This window comes from Piliocolobus tephrosceles, chromosome 10, assembly GCF_002776525.5.
Source record: "Piliocolobus tephrosceles isolate RC106 chromosome 10, ASM277652v3, whole genome shotgun sequence".
Taxonomy (NCBI): Eukaryota; Metazoa; Chordata; class Mammalia; order Primates; family Cercopithecidae; genus Piliocolobus; species Piliocolobus tephrosceles.
Genome location: NC_045443.1, coordinates 121,114,169 through 121,134,478, shown reverse-complemented (window position 1 = coordinate 121,134,478; position 20,310 = coordinate 121,114,169). Strand labels below are relative to the sequence as shown.

At 43.4% G+C, this 20,310-nt stretch overlaps 1 protein-coding gene across 3 annotated transcripts in view; it reads left to right on the top strand.

Annotated features, from left to right (window-relative positions):
• The window catches only part of SBNO1 (strawberry notch homolog 1), a 73,824-nt gene that overhangs the window by 44,444 nt on the left and 9,070 nt on the right, over nt 1-20,310 (top strand). For all 3 annotated transcript variants that reach the window (XM_023205861.2, XM_023205863.2, XM_023205871.2), the window contains 13 exons: nt 229-396; nt 486-661; nt 1,089-1,220; nt 3,797-3,932; nt 6,107-6,219; nt 6,322-6,393; nt 8,046-8,145; nt 10,773-10,847; nt 11,739-11,885; nt 12,010-12,104; nt 12,198-12,290; nt 16,461-16,598; nt 18,254-18,330. In XM_023205861.2, the coding sequence (XP_023061629.1) occupies nt 229-396; nt 486-661; nt 1,089-1,220; nt 3,797-3,932; nt 6,107-6,219; nt 6,322-6,393; nt 8,046-8,145; nt 10,773-10,847; nt 11,739-11,885; nt 12,010-12,104; nt 12,198-12,290; nt 16,461-16,598; nt 18,254-18,330 (1,522 nt within the window). The remainder of the gene's footprint in view (nt 1-228; nt 397-485; nt 662-1,088; nt 1,221-3,796; nt 3,933-6,106; nt 6,220-6,321; nt 6,394-8,045; nt 8,146-10,772; nt 10,848-11,738; nt 11,886-12,009; nt 12,105-12,197; nt 12,291-16,460; nt 16,599-18,253; nt 18,331-20,310) is intronic.

Here is a 20,310-nt window from a genome sequence, read left to right as displayed (position 1 = left end):
GTGGTGGCACATGCCTGTAATCCCAGCTACTCGGAGGCTGAGGCAGGAGAATCACTTGAACCTGGGATGTGGAGGTTGCAGTGAGCCGAGATTGCGCTATTGCACTCCAGCCTGGGCAACAAGAGTGAAACTGTCTCAAAAAAGAAAAAATTTCAAAGGCTGTTCCCTTTGAAGATCCTGTACTTGTTTTAACAAGTAATTTGATATACATCTTTCCTTAATACTCAGATCCCTGGTTAATCAGAAAAGACCACAAGAAAAACAAAGAGAAAAAAAAGAAGAAAAGTATAGATCCAGATTCTATTCAAAGTGCCTTATTAGCATCAGGTCTTGGATCAAAACGACCTAGTTTTTCATCTACACCAGTTATCTCACCTGCTCCTAACAGTACACCAGGTATCCATATAGAAACTTCCTTTTTGAAATACTCTTAAATAAAAATATTTAAACTTTGTACTAACTTTTAACAAATGTTCTTTACCTAGCTAACAGTAATACCAACAGTAACAATAGCCTTATAACAAGTCAGGATGCTGTGGAAAGGGCTCAGCAGATGAAGAAAGACCTGCTTGATAAGCTAGAAAAATTAGCTGAAGACCTCCCCCCTAATACCCTGGATGAACTTATCGATGAACTTGGTGGCCCTGAGAACGTTGCTGAGGTAAATAGGCCTGTATCTCTTGGTGACATTTTTGCCATTTGAACCCCTGTAAAATGAGTTGCATTTATAGTATCATCACATAATAATCTAAATTTCTTAGATCATAGAATTAGATCATAGAATTTCTTAGATCATAGAATTGTTCTACTTTTGTTGCCATCCTGCACCCAATGAACTGCTGCCTCCAGTATCTGAGTGTCTGTCCCAAGCCACTGATCCTAGTTACTGCACTTGTCATGCATCTTTTGTGATCATGGCCATGTGTCAAGCTTTTTCCAGGGACTATGTTACAGTGTTCTGTATCCTCCAGTGCCTGGTGCAGCACAGCCTGTGCTCTTATCTCCCAAGTGTCTTTAAGGAAAGAGGCACTGAGTCCATCCACAGCAGTCAGATACCTTCATTGTAATGACATTGTTTGGCTTCTCAGATGACTGGCCGCAAGGGACGGGTTGTGAGCAATGATGATGGAAGCATATCTTATGAGTCAAGATCTGAACTTGATGTGCCTGTGGAAATACTAAACATCACAGAAAAACAGCGATTTATGGATGGAGATAAGGTATGTTTTACTGGGATGCTTCTCAGTGAAAAGAACAGTGCCCGTATGTTTAGATTAAGCTTCAGAAGAGTTTTTTCCTTTTAATATAAGTTATGTCCATTGAGTATTGTCATTCTGTATTTTTTAGTAATTGTACATACTGAATATTGTTTGTGTTTTTATTATTTTGTCATTAAATATAATAAGTATTGGCCAGGTGCAGTGGCTCAGGCCTGTAATCCCAGCATTTTGGGAGGCCAGGGCGGGTAGATCATTTGAGCTGTGGAGTTTGAGACCAGTCTGGGTAGCATGGTGAAACCCTGTCTCTACTGAAAATACAAAAAATTAGCTGGGTGTGGTAGTGCATGCCTGTAGTCCCAGCTGCTTAGAAGGCAGAGGTGGGAGAATAGCTTAAACCTTGGTGGCGCAGGTTGCAGTGAGCCAAGATCGCACCATTACACTCCAGCCTGGGCAACAGAGCTATTACACATATTTTTTTAGTAATTGCCCTTACTCACTGAATATTTTACATGTTTTTATTATTTTATCATTGAATATAATAAGTATTGTGTATAATGCATAGAATTAGATATGGCTCTTGAGTGCTTTGGAGGCTTTTGAAATATTTAATCATGATGTAAAACACTTCGTTCACGCCGGGCATGGTGGCTTATGCCTGTAATCCCAGCACTTTGGGAGGCCAAGACGAGCGGATCATGAGGTCAGGAGTTCAAGTCCAGCCTGGCAAACATGGTGAAACCCCACCTCTACTAAAAATACAAAAATTGATCGGGCATGGTGGCAGGTGCCTGTAGTCCCAGCTACTCAGGAGGCTGAGGCAGCAGAATAGCTTGAACCTGGGAAGCGGAGATTGCAGTAAGCCAAGACTGCACCATTGCACTCCAACCTGGGCAACTGTCTCAAAAAAGAAAATGTTCTGTTAGTTCGTCTTGGTGTTGTGACATCTAATGTCATTGTAGTGTCATTCTGATTTTGAGTCTAAAATATTTATGTGTGTCCATATTACTAGTAACTTTGGTTTCACTGTATATTTTATTGCTGTATCATGTTATATTAAGATGATTTACTGTAAATGGCTTATAGATTACATTCCCATATCCAACCATTGTAGAGATTTTGGGTGCCTCCAGAGACTCCATTTTTTCTTTTTTTTCTTTTCTTTTTTTTTTTTTTTGAGACAGAGTCTCATTCTGTTGCCCAGGCTAGAGTGCAGTGCAGTGGCGTGATCTTAACTCTGTTACCTCCGCCTCCTGGGTCAAAGTGATTCTCGTGCCTCAGCCTGCCAAGTAGCTGGGACTACAGGCACGCGCCACCACGCCTGGCTGATTTTTGTATTTTTTGACAGAGACAGGTTTCACCATATTGACAAGGCTTGTCTTGAACTCCTGACCTCAAGTGATGTGCCCACCTCTGCCTCCCAAAATGCCGAGATTATAGGCGTGAGCTACTGTGCTGACCCAGAGACTCTTTCTGTAGAGTTTTTGTTTGTTTGTTTGAGAAGGACCATCACTTTGTCCCCCAGGCTGGAATGCAGTGGTGTGATCTCGGCTCATTGCCACCTCCACCTCCCGGGTTCAAGCAGTTCTCTGCCTCAGCCTCCTAAGTAGCTGGGAATACAGGCACAAACCACCACACCTGGCTAATTTTTGTATATTTAACAGAGACAGGGTTTTGCCATGTTGGCCAGGCTGGTCTTGAACTCCTGACCTCAAATGATCCATTCACCTCAACTTCTCAAAAGTGCTAGGATTACAAGAGTTTGAGACCAGCCTGGGCAACATAGTGGGACCCTCCTTCCCCTGTACAGGGAAAGTAGTCACGTGGTGGTACATGCCCACAGTCCCAGCTACTAGGAGGCTGAGGTGAAAGGATCGCTTGAGCTTAAGAGGTGAAAACTGGAGAGCTATGATTGCACCACTGCACTCCAGCTTGTGTGACACAGTGAGACCCTGTCTCAAAAAATATATATATACAAAAAGCTAATGATACATATTTTCAAGATTGTAGGTACATGTATTAGTTATTTTATGTAATTGCTTCATTAATCTACACCCTTATGCATTAGGAATTACATTAGTTGGAATTAGTTTTGGTTGCTAAATAACATAAAATACAAAGTCTGTTAAGTATTCGTTTCAATAAGAGGGAAGATTATTTCTCTCATGGACACATTTGGGTAGGTGGAGCAGGGCTTGTATGCCCCCTTGAAGCCCAGGCATCTTCCGTGTTGTTCATTAAATTACGTGGGCCTCCATTTCCAAGTTACCTTTGTATTCCAAGATACCTGCTTCAGACTCTGTCACTACCTCTACATTTTACCTAAAAGAGAGGAGACAAGGGGATGAGAAGGGCATGTCGCCTCCTTTTAAGGACATTTCCTGTACATCATACATTTTACCTACACCTTGCTGGCTGGAGAATGTTCACACTTAGCTGTAAGGGAGACTGGGAAATAAAATTGGGAGTCTTATTGTTGAGAAAGAAGGAGAGAGTAAGCAGTCTGCTGAAGGACTTCATTTAAGGCACTGGCTTGTTCTTATGCAAAGGTGACTTTATTTTTCTTATATTTGACACAGAATATTGCTATCATCTCAGAAGCTGCCAGCTCAGGTATTTCATTACAAGCAGATAGGAGAGCTAAAAATCAAAGACGAAGAGTTCATATGACTTTAGAATTACCCTGGAGCGCTGATAGAGCAATTCAACAATTCGGTAAGTTCCTACAACTGGATTTCACTTAATTATCCAGCTAGGAATCATTGGGTAAATTTGTGCATATCAAAACCTAGGTTTAGGCCAGGCACAGTGGCTAATGCCTGTAATCCCAATATTTTGGGAGGCCACGGTGGGAGGATAACTGAGTCCAGGAATTTGAGACCAGCCTGGGCAACATAGTGAGACCCTGTCTCTATCAAAAGAAAAGAAAAACTGACCTGAGAGCAGTGACTTGTGCCTGTAACCCCAGCACTTTAGGAGGCCAAGGTAGGTGCATCACTTGGGGTAATAGTTTGAGACCAGCCTGGTCAACATGATGAAACCCAGCCTCTACTAAAAATACACATACAAAAATTAACTGGGTGTGTTGGCACGCACCTGTACTCCCAGCTACTCAGGGGGCTGAGGCAGAGAATCACTTGAATCTGGGAGGCGCAGGCTGCAGTGAGCTGAGATCACGCCATTGCACTCCAGCCTGGGCAACATAGGGAGATTGCATCTCAAAAAAAAAAGAAAAAGAAAAAAGAAAAGAGAAGAGAAGAAAAATTGGCTGGATGTGGTGGCATATGCCTGTAGTCCCAGCTACTCAGGAGGCTGAGGTGGGAGGATTACTTGAGTTCAAGGTTGCGGTGAGATATGATTTCACCACTGCACTCCAGCCTGAGTGACAAAGTGTGACTTTGTCTCCAAAAACAAAAACAGGCTGGGCGCAGTGACTCATGCCTGTAATCCCAGCACTTTGGCAGGCTGAGGTGGGCGGATCACCTGAGGTCAGGAGTTCGCGACCAGCCTGACCAACATGGAGAAACCCTGTCTTTACTAAAAACACAAAATTAGCCAGGTGTGGTGGCTTACGCCTGTAATCCCAGCTACTCGGGAGACTGAGGCAGGAGAATCGCTTAAACCCAGGAGGCAGAGGTTGCAGTGAGCTGAGATCGAGCCATTGCACTCCGGCCTCAGCAACAAAAGCGAAACTCTAACAACAACAACAACAAACCCTGTTTAATGTCTTTTTTTTTCTTTTTTTTGAGATGGAGTCTTGCTCTGTTGCCCAGGCTGGAGTGCAGTGGCGTGATCTCAGCTCACTGCAAGCTCTGCCTCCTGGGTTCACGCCATTCTCCTGCCTCAGCCTCCCGAGCAGCTGGGACTACAGGCGCCCGCCACCACGCCCGGCTAATCTTTTGTATTTTTTTAGTAGAGACAGGGTTTCACCGTGCTAGCCAGGATGGTCTCGATCTCCTGACCTTGTGATCTGCCCACCTCCGCCTCCCAAAGTGCTGGGATTACAGGCTTGAGCCACTGTGCCCGGCCAGTGTCTTATAACTGGAAATCTCAGATCTTGCATTTAAGGAGTGTTATATGTACCTTATAGTATATGGTGCATTATGAATTCATTTTTTCCCTGTTTACAAGTTGTAAAAAACATATATATGGTGGGAATTTGTGGGGTTCCAAGAACAGGGCTCCTCAAGGAGTGTCCTTTTAAAACTTAAGGATGTATTAGGTCCATATCAGAAGCTGCTACTTCCATATGCTTTTCCAACCTCAGCTTCACTGAAGGCACACAACTCCTCCCTCCATCTTCATGTTCTTGTGACCAATGATTTGAAAAACAATTGTGGGCCGGGCGCGGTGGCTCAAGCCTGTAATCCCAGCACTTTGGGAGGCCGAGACGGGCAGATCACGAGGTCGGGAGATCGAGACCATCCTGGCTAACACGGTGAAACCCCGTCTCTACTAAAAATACAAAACCTAGCCGGGCGAGGTGGCGGGCGCCTGTAGTCCCAGCTACTCCGGAGGCTGAGGCAGGACAATGGCATAAACCCGGGAGGTGGAGCTTGCAGTGAGCCGAGATTGTGTCACTGCACTCCAGCCCGGGCGACAGAGTGAGACTCCGTCTCAAAAAAAAAAAAAAAGAAAACCATTTGTGGGAAAATCCAGAGTAACTGTGTATCAGTAACATGTAGTTAAGCAAAATTGGGATAGCAATGCTAATACTTCTATCTTTGAGCAGTTTTATGTGTGTTTTGGTAATTTAACATTATCTGTAATTTTTATTGTTTAGTGGTTTCCCAATACCAGTTCAGTATTAAATGCTAGGAATACATCTCACAATATTCTCTGTTCAGCAAACAAAATCAATGATCTTAAAAAAAAAAATTTCGTTGCAGGACGAACTCATAGATCAAACCAAGTGACTGCTCCTGAATATGTCTTTCTGATTTCTGAACTGGCAGGAGAACAAAGATTTGCATCTATTGTTGCTAAAAGACTTGAGAGTTTGGTGAGTTTTGGAGTTGTGTGGCTGTGTGTAAAAGATGATCTGTTGTACCTGTTTTCTGGTAAAAGGTTACCTGTACCTTGATTGAAATTTTTTTTTTAATAGGGGGCACTTACACATGGCGATAGAAGAGCAACAGAATCTAGGGATCTGAGCAGGTTCAACTTTGATAATAAGGTACATTTCAACTTTCAGTATCTCTGAGAACTTACGATAGTGTATGGTAGCTGTAGGGAACATGAAAGAAAGGTAGTTACTGTCTAAAACAAAACTGCCTCTCATATGCATTTGCTTTAAAATCATGACTTCCTGTAAGACAGAATTTCACATGTAAGTTAGATCACATGTTAAGTATCAGTACAGCAATGTGGTTGTCTTTATTCCTTTTGGAAAACGAACAAATGAGAATGAATTAACTGAGTTCTCAGAGGTAAAGGAAGTTAATTTTTCTCACGTTTGCTATATGTAGAGACGTGAACTAGGCAGTGTAAAATATATATAAAGGCCAGGCGCAATGGCTCATGCCTGTAATCCCAGCGCTTTGGGAGGCCCAGGTGGGTGGATTACCTGAGGTCAGGCGTTCGAGACCAGCCTGGCCAACATGGTGCAACCACATCTGTACTAAAAAAAAAAAAAAAAAATTAGGCCGGAATCAGTTGCTCACACCTGTAATCCGACCACTTTGGGAGGCCAAGGCAGGTGGATCACCTGAGGTCAGGAGTTCGAGACCAGCCTGACCAACATAGTGAAACCCTATCTCTGTTAAAAATACAGCAAATTAGCTGGGCATGGTGGCACGCACCTGCAGTCCCAGCTACTTAGGAGGCGGAGGTTGCAGTGAGCCGAGATCACGCCACTGCACTCCAGCCTGGGCAGTGGGGCAAAACTGTGTCTCAAAAAATTATATAAAAATCAGTTGGGTGTGGCTGGGCACAGTGGCTCACGCCTGTAATCCCAGCACTTTGGGAGACCAAAGTTGGGAGGATCACGAGGTCAAGAGATCGAGACCATCCTGGCCAACGTGGTGAAACCCTGTCTCTACTAAAAATAGAAAAATTAGCTGGGCGTGGTGACTCAAGCCTGTAGTCCTACCTACTCAGGAGGCTGAGGCAGGAAAATCACTTCAACCCGGGATACAGAGGTTGCAGTGAGCCGAGTTTATACCACTGCACTCCAGCCTGTCGACAGAGCAAGACTCAGTCTCAAAGGAAAAAAAAAATTGGGCATGGTGGCCACAGGCACCTGTAGTCCCAGCTTCTTGGGAGGCTAAGGCAGAGAACCACTTGAACCCGGGAGGCAGAAGTTGCAGTGAGTGGAGATCGTGACATTACACTCCAGCCTGGGTGATGAGCGAAACTCTTGTCTCCAAAAGAAGAAAAAATAAATGAGTATAAAGATAATTGAGAATTGCTTTTTTGAATCTTTCGTACAATAATAGTTTGTGGTTTTTGGGGGGTTTTGTTGAGAGAGAGTTTTTTGCTCTTGTCGCGCAGGCTAGAGCACAATGACGCCATCTTGGCTCACTACAGCCTCTGCCTCCCAGGTTCAAGCAATTCTCTTGCCTCAGCCTTCCGAGTAGCTGGGATTACAGGTGTCTGCCACCACACCCAGCTGAATTTTTGTAGTAGACATGGAGTTTCACCATGTTGGTCAGGTTGATCTTGAACTCCCAGCCTCAAGGGATCCACCTGCCTCAACCTCCCAAAGTGCTGGGATTACAGGCGTGAGCCACTGTGCCCAGCCAATAGTTTTTATAGTATTTAGGTGGTAATGTGATTGAAGAGTATCCAAATGCTGAAAGTGGTTAAAGGTTTTGAATTTTTTTGCAGTATGGAAGAAATGCTTTAGAAATTGTCATGAAATCCATTGTAAACTTGGATTCTCCTATGGTGTCACCACCTCCAGACTATCCTGGAGAATTTTTTAAAGGTAACTTCTAAAAATATTCATAACAACGACAATGATTATTGACAAAGATGTACTCAAACCTGTTGTAACGTTTGCTGTTATATTCGTTTTTTTATTTGGACATAAATTGTATAAAACTTTGAAATTAATGGTTACTAGGACACATAAGTATCTTGTATTAAACAGATTTATTAAAGCAAATTTTATTCAAATGAAGGTGCTCTTACTGTTGATATAGTGGAAGCATGTTTGTCTAGGGGAAAGTCGTTTTAGTACATGAAGTAAAATCACTTTGCCAAATAGCCTTTTTTTTTTTTTTTTTTTTTTGAGACGGAGTCTTGCTCTGTCGCGCAGGCTGGAGCGCAGTGGCCGGATCTCAGCTCACTACAACCTCCGCCTCCCGGGTTTACGCCATTCTCCCGCCTCAGCCTCCTGAGTAGCTGGGACCACAGGCGCCCGCCACCTCGCCCGGCTAATTTTTTGTATTTTTAGTAGAGACGGGGTTTCGCCGTGTTAGCCAGGATGGTCTCGATCTCCTGACCTCGTGATCCGCCCGTCTTGGCCTCCCAAAGTGCTGGGATTACAGGCTTGAGCCACCGCGCCCGGCCTACCTCTTTTTTTTTTTAAGACCGAGTCTCGCTCTGTCGCCAGGCTGGAGTGCAGTGGTGTGATCTCGGGTCACTGCAACCTCCAACTCCCTGGTTCAAGCCATTCTCCTGCCTCAACCTCCCGGGTAGCTAAGATTACAGGCACAAGCCACCATGCCCAGCTAATTTTTGTATTTTTAGTAGAGACAGGGTTGCACCATGTTGGCCAGGATGGTCTCGATCTCCTGACCTTGTGATCTGTCCGCCTCAGCCTCCCAAAGTGCTGGGATTACAGGTGTGAGCTACCGTGCCGAGCCCCAAATAACTTTTAAAATTCAATTTAAAGTTGAAAAAATACCTAGGTAAGTAATCTTTGAGAATTGATTGGTAGGGGTGGGAGGTTTGGATGAAACAAAATTGGCCATGAATTCACAGTTGTTTAAACTGGGTGATGGATACATGTGGCTCATAGCATAGCCTTTTTTCGTTCGTGTATTTGTAAATGTCTTTTTTTTTTTTGAGACGGGGTCTCGCACTGTCACCTGGGCTGGAGTGCAATGGCATGATCTTGGCTCATACAGCCTCCACTACCAGGTTCAAAGGATTCTCCTGCCTGAACCTCCTGAGTAGCTGGGATTACAGGTGCCCGCCATTATACCTGGCTAATTTTTGTATTTTCAATAGAGATGGGGTTTTGCCATGTTGACTAGGCTGGTCTTGAAATCCTGGCCTCATGTGATCCTCCCACCTCAGCCTCTCACAGTGCTGGGATTACAGACGTGAGCCAGCGCACCCAGATGGAGTTAGCATTTTTCACTAGAAAGTCCTTTTAGTATATTAACACGTGCTGATACGTGTTCTTAACAGTTCATATTGGCGTACCAGTTAGGGGTGTCCATCAGTGCTCTCGGCTTTCCACAAAAGCAGTTAAGTCTTAACCCTGTACCTTCACTCCTTTTGACATCAGCAGTGTCAGAAACAACTCCCTGGGCTGGGGGCAGTGATTCATGCCTGTAATCCCAGCACTTTGGGAGGCTGAGGTGTGAGGATTGCTTGTGCCTAGGAGGTGGAGGCTGTAGTGAGCTGTGATGGCACCACTGCATTCCAGCCTGGGTGACAGAGACCCTGTCTCGGGGGGAAAAAAAAAGACTCCTTGATTTATTTCTAACTTCTTAAAATTACAGGTTATGGCTAGGCGCAGTGGCTCACACCTGTAATCTCAGCACTTTGGGAGGCCAAGACAGGTGGATCATTTAAACTCAGGAGATCAAGACAAGCCTGAGCAACATGGAGAAAGCCCCTCTCTAAAAAAATTACAAAATAATTAGCCAGGCACAGTGGTGCACGCTTGTAGTCCCAGCTACTCAGGAAGCTGAGGTGAGAGGATCCCTTGAGCCTGGGAGGCAGAGGTTGCAGTAAGCCAAGATTATGCCATTGCACTCCAGCCTGGGCGACATAGTGAGACCCTGTCGCAAAAAATACATAGATAGATGGATGGATAGATAGATAGATAGACAACTTGATTATTATAAGTAATGACAGTAATGTTGCAGCCTGGTACAGTGGCTCACACCTGTAATCTCAGCACTTTGGGAGGCCGAGCTGTGTGGATCTCCAGGTTAGGAGTTTGAGACCAGCCTGGCCAACATGGCGAAACCCTGTCTCTACTAAAAATACAAAAATTAGCCTGTAGTCCCAGCTACTCGGGAGGCTGAGGCAGGAGAATTGCTTGAACCCATGAGGCAGAGGTTGCAGTGAGCTGAGATCGCATCCTGTGCTCCAGCCTGCGTGACAGAGTGAGACTCAAAGAAAAGAAAAGAATCTTAACACATATAATGAAGAGAGAATGTGGTCCCCTTAACCCTCCTTCCATTCTCACTTTCTTAGGTCACAGATGACAGTGTGAACAGGGGCAGTTTTCTACATTTGCTCCATGTTTATATAAATATCAAGGTTTTTTTTAAATGGCATGATGTTACTTGCAACATACTTTTCTCACTTAGTGGTACATTGTAGACATCCCTTGTAATTTATGAGTCAGAGTTGATCCTGTTCTTACAGATGTTCGACAAGGACTGATAGGAGTTGGCCTGATAAATGTAGAAGATCGCTCGGGAATTCTTACTCTCGATAAAGGTAACTTTGTGTAGGCACGTAACTGTTGCTATAGTATTAAAGTCCATTATGATGTATGCTTTTGAGCCAGAGGGGAAGCTTCATGTTCTGAAAACATTCTGGGTGGTTTTGGCTGCTGTGGGGCTTGAACCCGTGATGCAGAGGTTGCAGTGAGCCACGATTGCAGCACTGCACTACAGCCTGGGCAACAGTAGAGCGAGACTCCGTCTAAAGAAAAAAAATTGGTTGGGCATGATGGCTCATGCTTGTAATACCATTACTTTGGGAGGCCAAGACAGGCAGATCACAAGGTCAGGAGTCCAAGACTATCCTGACCAAGATGGTGGAAACCCATCTCTACTAAAAATACAAAAATTAGCCAGGTGTGGTGGCGGACGTCTGTAATCCCAGCTATTCGGGAGGCTGAGGCAGGAGAACTTGAATCTGGAGTGGGGAGGTTGCAGTGAGCCAAGATTGCGCCACTGCACTCCAGCCTGGGCGACAGCAGAGCAAGACTCTGTCTCAAAAAACAAAACAAAACAAAAAATTACTGAAGTCACGAGTGGAGCCTAGACATTTGTAGTTTCCCAAAGCTCCCAGACGTTCTAATTGTGCCGCTACAGTTGAGAATTCAGTGTTGGAAAGCTTTCTTATTTACTGAATTGTGTTCATGCTTTCCATAAGTGAGGCTGAAGATGCAAAAATTCAATTTGACAAACCTCTTTTGAGCATATCCTGCAGTGGTGCTAATTCCTAGAGAGAGAAATGGGCAGATTACAGCCTTGTGAGGACAGTGTAAGAGTTACGAAGGAAGACTTTTAGAAGAGAAAGTGGGACTCGAACTAAGCCTAGATGAATAAAAAATTTTTAATTATTTGAATGCATGAAAACATTCATCTTTTGTCTTTACAGATTATAACAACATAGGAAAATTCTTAAATAGAATTTTAGGCATGGAGGTACATCAGCAGAATGCATTATTTCAGTATTTTGCGGACACACTTACTGCAGTTGTTCAAAATGCCAAAAAAAATGGAAGATATGATATGGGAATCTTAGGTAAGTAGGGAAAATATCCCTCCTAACGTCCCCAGGGAAAATGTGGAGTAGAGAAATTCTTTAAATGTGTGTACCTGAGAAAAATGCTCTTTTTACATTTATATGTTTCTTTCTCTTGTTCAAGATCTTGGTTCTGGAGATGAAAAGGTGAGGAAAAGTGATGTTAAAAAGTTTCTGACTCCAGGATATTCAACCTCTGGCCACGTAGAATTATATACAGTAAGTTTAGAAAATGTTGTGCATATGGAATTATCATCTTCCCATGAGATGCATTTACAGAAATGAGTTTAAATTTTGTTGTTTCTCTTACAGATTAGTGTAGAGAGGGGAATGTCATGGGAGGAAGCTACCAAGATTTGGGCTGAGCTGACAGGACCAGACGATGGCTTTTACTTGTCATTGCAAGTACGACTTTTCCTTTAAATGCTATTCAGATATATAATACTTTTTAATGGCCAACATTGTAATTGTCTCTTCACTTTGTACCTGTTTCCCAGTTGTGTTTAGCTTTCTCTGTTTTGGTAATTTATCATTGTAATTGTGGATTTGTCCATTTGTATTACGTTTTTACTTAATGTATTTTAAAATTAGATGCGAGTTTAGAATTGTTACATTTTCTTTTTTTCTTTTTCTTTTTTTTTTGAGACAGAGTTTTGCTCTTTGTTGCCCAGGCTGGAGTGCAATGGTGCAATCTCGGCTCACCGCATCCTCTGCCTCCTGAGTAGCTGAAATCAGAGGCATGTGCCACTAGGCTTGGCTGATTTTGTATTTTTAGTAGAGACAGGGTTTCTTCATGTTGGTCAGGCTGGTCTCGAACTCCCGACCTCAGGTGATCTGCCTGCCTCAGCCTTCCAAAGTGCTGGGATTACAGGCGTGAGCCACATCACCCTGCCTAATTTTTGTATTTTTAGTAGAGGCGAAGTTTCACCATGTTGGCCGGGCTGGTCTCGATCTCCTGACCTCAGATCATCTGCCTGTCTTGGCCTCCGAAAGTGCTGGAATTATAGGTGTGAGCCACCACGCCCGGCTGAATTGTTAACATTTTCTTTATTGTTTTTATTGTTTTTATTTTTATTTTTATTTTTTTTAAAAAAAAGATGGAGTCTGTCTCTGTCGCCCAGGCTGGAGTCCAGTGGCACAATCTCAGCTCACTGCTAGTTTCGCCTCCCAGGTTCACGCCATTCTTCTGCCTCAGCCTCCCAAGTAGCTGGGACTATAGGTGCCTGTCACCACACCCGGCTAATTATTTTTTGCATTTTTAGTAGAGATGGGGTTTCACCGTGTTAGCCAAGATGGTCTCAATCTCCTTACCTCGTGATTTGCCCACCTCAGCCTCCCAAAGTGCTAGGATTACAGGCGTGAGCCACCGCAGCCAGCCAACGTTTTCTTAAGCATTTTTCGTAAGACAGAGACTTGCTTTAGTCTTAATAATGCTTTATATCTTGAAGACTCATTTTTCAGTTAGTAAAACAGCTGCATTATTTCAGTTATGATTTGTTTCTGTGGACAGAACTAAGGGGTGTGTGTGTGCACACATAACTATACATACATGTATAGATACTTAATAGTATCTTGAGTTTCATATTGACTTACTTTAGACAACATAATTTTTATTTCACCAGTTCTCTAAGATATTTGGGGTTGTTTTGTTTTGTTTTTTGAGACAGTTTCAGTCTGTCACCCAGGCTGGAGTGCAGTGGCGCGATCTTGGCTCACTGCAACCTCCGCCTCCCACGTTCAAGCGATTCTTCTGCCACAGCCTCCTGAGTAGCTGAGACTACAGGCGTGTGCCACCACGCCCAGCTAAGTTTTTTAGTTTTAGTGGAGACGAGGTTTCAGTATGTTAGCCAAGATGGCCTCGATCTCCTGACCTCATAATGCCCCCGCCTCCGCCTCCCAAAGTGCTGGGATTACAGGCGTGAGCCACTGCACCCGGCCCCTTCATTCCTTCTTAAACTTACTTCAGTTTAGAAGCGCCAGGCTAGATTTATTCCACAGGCCTAAGCTGTTGATCCTTGATCTAGAGAAAAGCTCTCAAAGGATCTGGCTCCTAGTTGAGTTGGGGTTTTCTGGTTTGGTTTTGTTTTTTGTAATGGGATCTCGCTCGCACTGTCACCCAGGCTGATATGCAGTGATCACGGCTTACTGCAGCTTGAACTTCCTGGGCTCAGACAATCCTCCCACCTCATCTTCCTGAGTAGCTGGGACCACAGGTACACTCCACCACACTTGGCTAGTTTTTTTTTTTTTTTTTTTTTTAATGCGGTTGATATCTCACTGTGTTGTCCAGGCTGGTCTCTAACTCATAGGCTTAAATGATGCTCCCACCTTGGCCTCCCAAAGTGCTGGATTACAGTTGTGAGCTACTGTGCCTTGGTGGTTTTGGGGTTTTTGAAATACTGATTGAACTGTAGGTTGATTTGCATGTCATTATAAGAAACGATACAAATAAACATCTTGCATACTTTTACCAGTTCCCCCAGTGGTAATATTTTTCAAAACTGTAGTGTGATATCACAACCAAGATGTTGACATTGGTGGAATTCACGTATTTTACTCGGCTTTCCCCCATAGGTGCCATTTTGGTTGGTCCACATAGGGTGTTGGTTATTGTTTTCAGGACAGTCTCGAACTCCTCCTGGGCTTGACCCATCCTCTCAACCATGACCACCTGAATGTCTGGGATTATAGGCATGCACCACTGCAGCTGGCTCTTGGTTATTAGTTTTAATTTGAAAGTATTGCCAGAATATCACTGTTGGTAGATTGTGATGAAAGTCCTGATCCCCAGTTTCCCTTAGGTTGAAGGATGTGGTGTAATACTGGTCCTTCATTCTCTGTGTGGCAACAGGTGGCTGGGCATGAGGAGTGGTGGCCCTAGAGACCTCATTCCTGGTCTTCGTTTGCCTTTGAACCTTCACAGCATTAGGCCACCATATTTTTCAGTGTGTGTAACCTGTGCTGCCATTAGGAAGTCAGTGTCAGAATTGCTTTCCACTGTTCTGTGATGATGTATAATTAACCTGACACTGTCAAGACAGAGCCCATTCTTAAGTGTCTAAACACTATCCTGTAAGTGTAGGTTTGGATGTTTCCTGTCAGCTGATAAATAATTTTAAATATAATCTTCACCTTAACCATTGTTTTATGACTTTACAGTAATTATATAAACAATGTTTCAATTCGTTGGAAAAAGTAAGAGACCAAGGGTCTTTAATATTCATGAAGAAGAAAGTAAAAGATTATGTTTTTTATTATAAGAATTAATATAAAAAGTTAATAGTCCCGCAAACAATGATTTATTGTGTAGAGGGCTGGGAAAATGGTTTTACTTTGAAATTTTTCTTTTTCCTTCCGTGTTGCTCCAGAAATGATTGTTTAGAAGCTGTTCAGTCTTCATTATGGAAGAAATGAATTTTCCAGTTGTTTTTCCTTGAGTTAAATGGAGTTTTAAGAGTAACTCCTTTCTCTTAAAGTTTCTCTCATAAATCCAACTTTAAAAAGTTGAAAGTAGGCCAAGCATGGTGGCTCACGCCTATAATCCTAACACTTTGGGAGACTGAGGCAGGCAGATCACCTGAGGTCGGGAGTTCGAGACCAGCCTGGCCAACATGGAGAAACCTTGTCTTTACTGAAAATACAAAATTAGCTGGGCATGGTGGCGGGTACCTGTAGTCCCAGCTACTTGGGAGGCTGAGGCAGGAAAATCGCCTTGAACCCGGGAGGCGGAGCTTGCCGTGAGCCAAGATCGTGCCACTATACTCCAGAGTGGTGACAGGCGAGACTCTGTCTCAAAAAAAATAAAAATAAAAAAGTTAAAAATACATACCTGGATTCCAACATTTCTCTAATGCTTCCCTTTCTTCCGTTTTTACCTCCATATATGTGGACAATTTGTTCAACATTTTTGCTTTCTGCTGCCATAGCTTTGCTGTTTACAGAACACTTTATCAGGGGATCTCTCACTTTGTCCTTCAAAACCCTGTGACATCAGGAAAGGCAGTACTGGCGGAGTAGACAAGCACAGAGCACTGGGGCTATCCAAAGCCTTAGCTTAGAGAAACTTGAATTCTATTGTTAACCTGAAATGAGAGTAACATTTCTTTTTCCATTTTACTGAGAAATGTTTAAAAACATACAGCAGAGCTAAAAGAACTTTCTCTGAAGACCCCTAATGCCTACTACCTGGATTCTACTGTTAACATTTTATTACACTTGATTTTTCTTATCTCTCTGAGGCTGCTTGACTGGGATTCTAGGTACAGGAAATAAAAGAAGCAAAATGATCTGTATTGGACATTTGTGCATTACAGCTAATTCCACATAGTTTTCTGAAGATAACTTTGGTCTTTAACCTTCGTTTTAGCCAGACTTAAGGTCCAATAACTGCCCTTTGGGTGTGGCCATGTTACAGTCTTTTAAACAAGCAGTTTTGGTGTTTTTTGAAGTTACGTATCTATGTACTTACTTAGTGTTATAGTCTCAAATGATTATATTTGCTGACATGATGATACAAAAACATGTCTTAAAGTATGTGTTGTAAAATCTTTGTATTTTGTCATTTTCTTTAAACAGATAAGGAACAACAAGAAAACTGCCATCTTAGTTAAAGAAGTGAATCCTAAAAAGAAACTTTTCTTAGTTTATCGACCAAATACTGGGAAACAGCTCAAATTAGAAATTTATGCTGATCTAAAAAAGAAATATAAGAAGGTATTTTCTCATTTGTACTTAATATTATATAAGAACACTTATTTTGGGCGAGGCGCAGTGGCTCACACCTGTAATCCCAGCACTTCGGGAGGCCAAGGCAGGCAGATCATCTAAGGTTGGGAGTTGGAGACCAGCCTGACCAACATGGAGAAACCCCGTCTCTACTGAAAATGCAACATATTAGCCCGGGATAGTGATGCATACCCGTAATCGCAGCTACTTGGGAGGCCGAAATAGGAGAATCTCTTGAACCCAGAAGGCGGAGGTTGCAGTGAGCCAAGGTGGAGCCATTGCACTCCAGCCTGAGCAACAAGAGTGAAACTTCATCTCAAAAAGAAAAAGAATACTTATTTTGGCTGGGTGCGGTGGCTCATGCCTGTAATCCTAGCACTTTGGGAGGCCGAGGCAGTTGGATCACTGGAGGTCAGGATTTCGAGACCAGCCTGGCCAACATGGTGAAACCTCGTCTCTACTAAAGATACAAAAGATAGGTGTGGTGGCGCATGCCTGTAGTCCCAGCTACTCAGGAGGCTGAGGCAGGAGAATCGCTTAAACCTGGGACGTGGAGGCTGCAGTAAGCCGAGATTGCTCCACTGCACTCCAGCCAGGGTGACAGAGCAAGACTCCGTCTCAAAAAACAAAAAACACACTTATTTTATAATATATTGAAATTGTTTAAGATAGCTTTTCTAGGTATGATGTTATATTTTCCTTTTTTTTTTTTTTAAATGAGGTCTCACTATGTTGCAAAGGCTGGACTGGTCTGGAACTCATGGGCTCAAGCAATTCTTCCACCTCTGCCCCCCAAAGTTCTAGAATTAACAGGTGTCAGCCACCGCACCCAGCCTGGTTTAAGGAAAGTGTCAGCTTTTGTAATGCTGATATCACAGTCTTCATGCTACCAGCCTCAAGAAACTTCTAAGGTGCCTCCTTCTGTTGCCCAGGCTGGAGTGTAGTAGCGCGATCTCGGCTCACTGTAACCTTCGCCTCATGGGTTCAAGTGATTCTCGTGCCTCAGCTTCCCAAGTAGCTGGGATTACAGGCATGTGCCACACACCTGGCTAATTTTTTTTGTATGTTTAGTAGAGACGGAGTTTTGCCATGTTAGCCAGTCTGGTCTTGAACTCCTGGCCTTAAGTGATCACCCACCTCAGTCTCCCAGAGTGCTGGGATTATAGGCATGAACCACCATGCCCAGCCTCAAATGATTATTTGAAATAGCTTACCTCTTCAGTAAAGGAAGCTTCCAGTGCTAATCACAAAAGTTAGAATGTTTAAAGCCCTTCTCACTACCTCTTAGTTTTATTGTGAGGATGCCTCTATGTTTATATTTTGCAATGATTTATAGAAAACAGTAAGCAACTATTTTTCCTAGCATTTACTATTAGGTTTTATTTTATTAATATTACCTTATATTATTATTTGTAGCCATTCTGATTTGAAAACAAAGTTAAGTAGTTATTTGAAAAATGTATAAGAGGAACCAGCATGACAGAACTTTTCAAATGGCATTCAGATTCAGTTAATGGCAACGGTAAGGCTTTTTGTGTAGAGATTATTTTAAATTGGCTGCCTCTTAGAATTATAGACAAGACTAGGTAACCAGTTTATTTAAAGCAGTACTGTTTTCAGTGAAATTTTTCTCATTTTTACAGGTCGTCTCAGATGATGCCCTGATGCACTGGTTAGATCAGTATAATTCATCTGCAGATACTTGTACTCATGCTTATTGGTTAGTATTTTCATATTTCCTACCATATTTTCCAAATTTTAATTGAGATTTAAATACACCTTCACTCTTTACCAGTATGTCCTCATGAATTAACTAACAGATTAAGTATTGTCAGGCGTGGTGTGTTCCATCAGGGATATTTACTGGACGACGGTTGTAGTTTATGTACTGTTTATGAAACTGTTTAGTTTATGTACCTCCTTACTCTTCACTGATGCTTTATTTCCAGCCAACTGTTGTCTGGCGGCATAACTTTAACAGTCATCCTTCATGTTAGAACTTGCTTTTTCATGGCCGGGTGTGGTGGCTCACGCCTGTAATCGCAGCACTTTGGGAGGCTGAGGTGGGCGGATCACCTGAGGTCAGGAGTTCAAGACCATCCTGGCCAACTTGTTGAAACCCCATCTTTACTAAAAATACAAAACAATTAGCCAGTGTGGTGGCGGGCGCCTGTAATCCAAGATACTTGGGAGGCTGAGGCAGGAGAATTGCTTGAACCCAGAAGGTGGAAGTTGGCAGTGAGTCGAAATTGCACCCTTGCCTCCAGCCTGGGTGACAGAGCGAGACTCCATTTTAAAAAGAAAAAAAAAAAATCAGGCCTGGCGTGGTGACTCATGCCTGTAATCCTAGCACTTTGGGAGGCTGAGGCGGGCAGGTCACCTAAGGTTGGGAGTTCGGGACCAGCCTGACCAACATGGAGAAACCCCGTCTCTACTTTAAAAAAAAAAAAAAAATACAAAATTAGCCGGCTGTGGTGGCACATGCCTGTAATCCGAGCTACTGAGGAGGCCGAGGCAGGAGAATCGCTTGAACCCAGGAGGTGGGGGTTGCGGTGAACTGAGATCGCGCCATTGCACTATAGCCTGGGCAACAAGAGCAAAACTCTTATCTCAAAAAAAAAAACACTTTTTCGCCCTCCTCCTGTCACTCTCCATGTTTTTTTGTTGGTTGGTTATTTCAAAGGACAGTCTCACTATATCACCTAGGCTGGAGAACAGTGTAGCTCTCTGCAGCCTCAAACCCCTCCCATCTCGGCCTCCTGAGTAGCTGGGCTCTTTTCTTTCTTTCTTTCTTTTTTAAAAAAGCTTTACTGGTGTCCCAGATCTAGGGAATGTCTAAGAAACCAGGGAGATGCCCAAAGTTAACAGCACAGCACACGCAAACTTTTGTTGTTGAGTCTTGGAGTGCTTTCTGTGCCCCCTCACCCCTTAACTTGCAGTGTTCACTTTGTGACCTCGTATATTCTCATATCTGCAAATCATAGTTTTCTCCCTCATTAAGTAGTTAATGCTCTTGTGGTATCTGACCCACTTCATGAAAAGGAATATAAGGTGTAGGTGAATTTTAGCTTGAGGGGTTTTTTTGTTTTTTGATGGTTTGGGCTCCTTCTGTAGGTGCATAAGTTGGCTTTGATGTGAGTAGTGCTTTTGGTTTTCATTATGAGAGTAAATTAGTGCCACTGAAAATTAGAAAAAGTCTGTAAGATAAAATGTTTTAAAAGGTAGGCCAGCTAGGCGCCATTGGCTTGCCGGTAGTCCCGGCACCTTGAGAGGTCAAGATGGATCACATGAGGCCAGGAGTTTAAGACCAGCCCGGCCAACACGGTGAAACCACATATCTACTAAAAATACAAACATTAGCAGGGCATGGTGGCAGACGCCTGTAATCCCAGCTGCTTGGGAGGCTGAGGCACGAGGATTGCTTGATCCTGGGAGGCAGAAGTTGCAGTGAACTGAGATCGTGGCACTGCACCCCTGCCTGGGTGACAGCGAGACTCGATCTCAAAAAAAAAAAAAAAAAAGTTTTAAAAGTTAACCTGCAAACTTTTTTGTTTTTTTTTTGGAGATGGGGTCCTTGCTCTGTCTCCCAGGCTGGAGTGCAGTGGCACGATCTTGGCTCACTGCAACCTCTGCCTCCCAGGTTCAAACAGTTCTCCTGCCTTAGCCTCCTGAGTAGCTGGGACTACAGGCACCCACCACC